The sequence below is a fragment of the Trachymyrmex septentrionalis genome, unplaced genomic scaffold, assembly GCF_001594115.1.
Source record: "Trachymyrmex septentrionalis isolate Tsep2-gDNA-1 unplaced genomic scaffold, Tsep1.0 scaffold7, whole genome shotgun sequence".
Classification (NCBI taxonomy): Eukaryota; Metazoa; Arthropoda; class Insecta; order Hymenoptera; family Formicidae; genus Trachymyrmex; species Trachymyrmex septentrionalis.
The window spans coordinates 3361476-3368415 of NW_017305884.1; the positions used below are offsets into that span (position 1 = coordinate 3361476).

The 6940-nt window shown below is 31.9% G+C and overlaps 1 protein-coding gene across 1 annotated transcript in view; it reads right to left on the bottom strand.

Moving 5' to 3' along the window:
• The window catches only part of LOC108753531 (transcription factor 12), a 131948-nt gene that overhangs the window by 103532 nt on the left and 21476 nt on the right, over positions 1 to 6940 (bottom strand). The window contains exons 4-6 of the mRNA XM_018495185.1: positions 6768 to 6940; positions 6502 to 6530; positions 6054 to 6098 (exon numbers count right to left, since the gene is read on the bottom strand). The exon at positions 6768 to 6940 is cut by the window's right edge and continues 30 nt beyond it. Of these exons, the coding sequence (XP_018350687.1) occupies positions 6054 to 6098; positions 6502 to 6530; positions 6768 to 6940 (247 nt within the window). The remainder of the gene's footprint in view (positions 1 to 6053; positions 6099 to 6501; positions 6531 to 6767) is intronic.

Below are 6940 nucleotides of genomic sequence, written 5' to 3' on the forward strand. Positions count from 1 at the left end.
CCATCCTCGAAGCGTGCACGCCTCATCGCCCTCCCCCCGCCGGGGTAATTTCCGCGGCGGAAATTCGTAACGCGGTCCCCCCCAAAAACTCTCCCCGGAGAATCAAGAACAATGTATGCGGATGCACAGAGCGCCCCGGAACCACCGGATGTTCTTTCACGCCGAAGATACTGGCGTTCGAAGAAAAACCGTAAAGAACGGAAAAGAAAGCTGCGCTTTTCGTTTACGTTGAATTTTTCTTTTTAACGCGTGAATTAAGGGGATTTTTTTCGCGTTGGATAAAATACGAGTAAGTCTGTGATACTTGTACGACACGAAGATTGGTTAAATTAATATTTTTTTAAATTTCATTCATTTTTTCCCCCCCAAATCGTATTGGAGACGCTCAATTCTAAGTGTGTAGAATTTTACATTACAAATGCACGCAAAACCTTATCTATCGTAAATATTTTTTCTCAACTTGAGACATTTGCATATTTTAATCGTTTAACACAATTTAAGAAATTTTAATTGCACACTGACTAAGAAGCGGCGCGATAATCTTACTAAAAATAACTTAAGAAAAATGTGATAACAAATTAAAAAAAAATGTGTAAACAAAGAAATAGCGCCAATTCAACGTTGCGACGTTGCGAACTGAATTCAATAATTTATATGAAATTAAAACGAATAATTTTTACTCGGCACGGGGTAATATACGAGAAATTGAATCGGTCTCTGTACGATTCTCAGATGACAAAAAATGAACAATTCCTCACGGAAAAACTTGACTTTCATACTCGCCCCGCGGGATTTATGACTGAGAGGTCTCGTCCGGCGATTCCGGTATATACAACGTAGATTGTAGATAGATAGATTTACTGCGATACACAGCTAGGATACGTATACGATCAAACGCAGTGGACGCGTTGATTACGGGAGTCAGTGACCCGTTGTTGGCCCGAAAATTACGAGGCGGACTGCAGGACGGCCTTTCGACGGCACGGAGGGTTATTTATTCCCTTCGGAAACGCCGCGAAATGTTTTTTTTAACACCATCATCGGCGGCAGCGACGACGACGGCCACACGTTTCGGAGGACTCGGGGAAAAAAGGGAGGAGGGGGCAGGGGGGGGAGAGGGAACGAGCACGGGGACAACACGGTCGGTGCTAACGATAAGTGAAATTCCCGTAGGAGCCACTCGGGACGGCGGTTACAGCACCCTCGAGGACGCCGTCGATGCCTATATCCTAATAGAAACGTAATCGCGTAGTTTTGCCCGCTGAATAAATTATCGTGGGGGGGGGCTTATACGAACGAGAGAGATCGCCGTTGGTCGTGGATTAGCGATGATCTTCGCCGTTGGGACACTCGTGGATTTATCCTACTCCCGACACAACTTCGCCCTCTTATTTATTACCATTTCCACTATTGCGATAACAGAAGTGATCCTCTTTTGTCACACTATCGTCGTACATAGATTAATGATTCTTGGATTATTATAGAACAAATACCTACCATTTGGAAATTCGTGAAAGTAATCAGGTATTAATGCTCTTATTTAGATAATATGATAAACATTATTCATTTGTAATTTTGGAAGTTATAACATCGAATTTTACATTCGACAAAAAAAAAAAACGAGGGAACCTTGACGATTCTATATACGATTTATCCATTAATAAATCAGTTAAATGGTTACATCAAGAGAATTTACACAGTTGGCGGCGTGTTTGATTTCGCGTCGGAAGACAATTTGCTCCTTTTTCAGCGAAAGTCATGCAAAGCAACGACAAATATTAAATTTCTTACGGTCGACCGACATTATACCTGTGTTTACGAAAGGCTGAGATGAATAGTTCTCTTCCTTTTTCTCTTTCTCTCTTTGCATGCGCATATAGTACGTATGCCATTTACGAATTATGATAACTCGTTGAGACACCAAACAACAAATTTGAGGCGGCAACATGACTCAATTGTTGTTTAATTTTGCGGATTCTTGTTTACACAATATGAAATATTGAATTGTAAACTGCCGCTTTTATAATTTATATATTTTCATCTGAGAATGTAAAGAGATTCAATTTCTCGTATATTACAGTGCCGAGAAAAATTATTCGTTTTAATTTCATATAAATTATTGAATTCAATTCAACGTCGCAACGTTGAATTGGCGCTATTTTTTTTTATTCACATTTTTCTTAAGTTATTTTTAGTAAGATTATCGCGCCACTTCTTAGTCAGTGTGCAATTAAAATTTTTTAAATTGTGTTAAACGATTAAAATATGTAATATTTTATAATTATATATAATTATATAATTATAATAGACATTGGATTTTCAATGTCTAATGTCTATCTCTTTACCCGAGAGTTTATTAACCATTTTTTAAGATGTATAAAGCGATAGATGTGTAAAAACATAATTAATCTCATCACTAATTTGTTATATAATCGTTATTATTGTATAATACATATAATACTTCAATAATGTATTCTGGAGATTTTTTTATATTTAGAGTCCTAATAAATAATCAAATCATAACATAAAAACGTAGATTTGAAATTTATAGGCAATTAAACTTGATCAATGGTATCACGTAGAGTTCGTACATTTATATTTATAACTGCAGTACACGTGTACTAGTCTGTCATCTGTTAATTTTATAATTTAGGAGATATAGATTTTTGTCGCTCAGCTGATTAACAGATTCTTTCCTCATAACAAAATATTCAACTCATTTCACTTTATTTTAAATATTTCAATAAAGTTGAGATAAATATAAATAAATAGAGGCTATACAAATTTAAAGAAAGATTGGCACACAGATAAGAAAAGATATAATATTATACATATGAGAAATCTCTCATTGATGTAATTTCATTAAAGACATTAGTTGAAATGTTCAATACTGATAATATCATATAATTATAAAATATTTTCGTTCCTATTTTTATTTAAATTTGGAATTATATATATATATTGAAAACATTCTAAATATTACTTTTTCTCGCTTGTAAATTTATACAATATTTAATCCTGGAAAAGAGAAATGAGATCAAACGATGACCTTAAATTCTATTTAAAAATTATTTAAAAAAGAAAAAAAAGGAAAATAAAGTAACATCCAAATATTAACAAATATTTTCCCCGTAATTGATATCAATTTATTTTTTATTTTACATAAATACATATAAAAACCATTTTTTTATTCTCTCTATGGCCATTATAAAATATAACACCATAAATATATTTAAATTGAAAACTTTATATTCTAATTTTCAATAATTTATTCTTTATAATTTTATTATATTTCTACTTTAATATATATATTTCTATTAAATATTTTTTCATCGAACAAAAAAATTAAACCAAAGATTTTTTACAATTACAAAAATATTAAAATATTCGTTGTATAAACAGCGAATATATTTTATTGTAACTATTTTATAATGTACATGTACATTCTCTTATATTTCTCTTATTATTTTGCACTTCAATAAAGTTATTATTATTATTATGTCAATGTTACCTTCATAATATTTTAATTTTGCTAAAAAACTTTAAATATATATATACAATATATAGTACTCAGCAAGCAACATATAACTTATGATTACGAAACTAAATATTTTTATCAAATATGGGAGCATTTTCTTTTTTAAAAATTGTTTTATCATTGTTATTTTACCGCTTTTTACCGAATTTACTCATAAAATATTTTGTACATTTTTTATTAATGTTGGTGTGTTTATCTTATAAAAATTACTGTATCTTGTTAGTAATCTATCTGATGAGATATCAAAATAAAATAAGTGAGATACATATGTGTCAAAATAATAAGCTGTAATGTCTGAGCTTTATATATGTATACGTGTGCATATATGAATAATAAATTGTTTCATATCCAGGATTAAATAAATTTCTAATTTATGAATAATAATTGTTTCATATCCAAGATTATATAAATTTCTAATTTATTTTAATCCATCCATCTTTTTAAAGCAATAAATACGAAAATCAATGAATAACAAGTAATAAATAATGTTATTAAAAATATTCACCTCACATGGATGCTTCGTCACCCGGTGTCTGTCCGTGCCTCCGTGTTTGTGAAGTTAGCACGGCGTCTTACTAATTTTCAAAAAACAATAATTAGTTCTTTTCATTTCTTTATTTTTGACTTCATGGTATTAAAAATGCAGAAAATTTTTTTTTATTTTGATAAGGAACTGTAGAACTATGAAAAGTGCTACTGGAACTGTCATTATTTTCTCCATATTTAAAAAAAACCGTGTTTTAACTTTACATAAATTTGAATTTTGAAGTTAGCACGTAGTTCTATTAATATAAAAAAAAATAATAACAGTTTTTGTAGCATTCTCTCTCTCTCTCTCTCTCTCTCTCTCTCTCTTTTCATAGTCTTACAGTTCCTTATAAAAATAAAAAAAGTTTCGCATTGGTTATATTAAAAAACCAAAACTGAAAAAGTAGCAGCTGGAACTCTGTTTAAAAATGATAGTAGAACATGAAATTCTGTTAGAATTAACGAGAAACGTCGATGGAATTGCGATAAATTACTAGCTTACACTTTTTTTCCGAATTCCGTGATGCCTTGTACATTTCAAGTCTATTAAAATTGATAATTGTTGAAATGAGAAGCGATAGGTATTGGTAGAAAATGATTGCATTTGGCGTCTTTTGATAATTTATCACGGTCATGTCTCAAGAAATAATAATAATACGACACACATCTGTGTATGTGAAGCAGCTCACACCGCCGCTTGCCGACTCAAGTCTCACTGCGCGAATGTAAACAAGACGACCGCGTCATAATATAGTAAATTGTACGTCGCAAAAAACGAATGTTGTGTGCCAACCGATTCAGCTATTTTATGAAATATAACATATATATTATAAAATAAAAACACATACTATTTTAGCCTTTACATTTCAAATTAATTATTGCACGCTGAGTCTAATGTTTAATTTAAAGATTGACCTTTGTCTCAATCAAAAAGGTATTTATTCTAATTAATTTATTGTTAGTTCTTCCTAAATATTTCTGAAATAAAATTGATTTTTAACACATTGAGAATTAAAGCTTTAATAAATTAAAAAAGGGAATTAAAACGCTGCAAAATTATGAGAGAGAGAGAGAGAGAGAGAGAGAGAGAAAGAGAAAATAACAAAATTACATATTTCTACTTTTCAGTCACAGGACAAAGGTATATTTTATTCTTTTAACTGAAAATTAACTGATAATTTAATCATTATTTTTTAGTGAGTAATTAACGAATCATTTAAATTTTGTTTAAAAATAAAATAGTTAAATTACTAATAGAAACTAATTATTACATAGAAACTTATTACAATATGCATAAATTTACATAAAAAAACTTATATAATTACTTATATGCATAAAACTTATATGCATAAATTTACATAAAAAAATTTATATAAAAAAACAAAATTGCTGAGTAATAAAAATCAATCACTCAAAGTGTGAAAATTAATAACTAATAAATCGTATAAAATTTGTGTTATCATCAATATATAAATTCGATGTAATACCATTGACTAATTTTAATCGTTTATAATTATAAGATTAATGGATATAAAAATTTTTTATTCTCATAACTAAAATCTCCGAAATATATACATTATTGAAATATCATATAATAAAAAATTGGGAGATATGTGTCTATCTTCACTTTGATATAGCGTTAACTTTTATTATCGTCTTATCGATAAAAAAGCATAACGATTTTATTTTGAACGATAAATAATTTTAGTTCCTACGTGTTCGTAGGGGTGTAGCATTTCAAATGGACGGACTCGAAACTCTTGGGAAAATGTCACGAAACGTTGACGTTTCGTGCCAGCTATCACGGGATGGTAAAATCATCATCCTCAATAACGCCGCTCATAAAGATCACATGCATTGCCTGAGTTCATCCGAATATTTCTCGCTCACTTCACGGCGAAGAAACACGAGCAAAAACTTAATTTACGAGCTAATCTAATTTATACTATGAGTCGTGTGTTACATCTTTTTTTTTTTTAACACTCACCCAATGCTGCGTCGCCACTACCTCTCCTTCCGTTCCGTCGAGGTTCTGTAGAGAAAATAAATTTGGAATATTGTTAAAAATGTTGCGGAAACATAACAAAAGATATGTTCACGTGATCGCGGTATGACACGCTGCTGTTCGAATGTAATATCTAAACCGCTATCGATCGTGGGATTCAAGAGCTGCCTAATCATTGATCGAGTGAGTCATGCTTGTTTTCGACGCCTCGTCGGTGGCTCCCACACACACACACACACACACGCGCGCGCGCGCGCGCGCGCGCACACACACACACACACACACACACACACCGCGAAACAAAACCGAATCGTAACAGATTTATCTTAATAAGTCATGAGCAATAAAATCAAATTGCGCGATCAACATTTCCAGTGGTAATAATTTTTAAAAATAATAAAAAATATAAAAAATGACATCAGACACTTACATCCTTCTTCCTTTTCACGGTTGCGGCACCTGAAATCATATTACAAAACTATTTTTAAAAAAACAATACAGAGTACGAAACATCCGACAGAAAAAAATTGTCTCGATAATGATGATAACAAAATGTAACGTAAAGATATATTATATAAAATTGATAGAAATTGAATCCTTTCTCGCTATCTTTCTCTCACTCTCCAGTTCCACATTCGCATTTATTTCATTATCTTGATCCTTGATTGAAAGATAATATAATAATAAAGAACTTACCGCCAGTGGGATTAGGTAACCGAGTGCCATTGGTACCAGCGGGGGTAGTCGGATTCACGACAGGGGTGGGAGTACTGACGGTACCTACAGTGACCGGTACACCCCTGGTTCCGAACGGAAAATACGGTGAGTCCGGGGGGTATGTGGTACCCTCGACCCCACCACCACCCCCA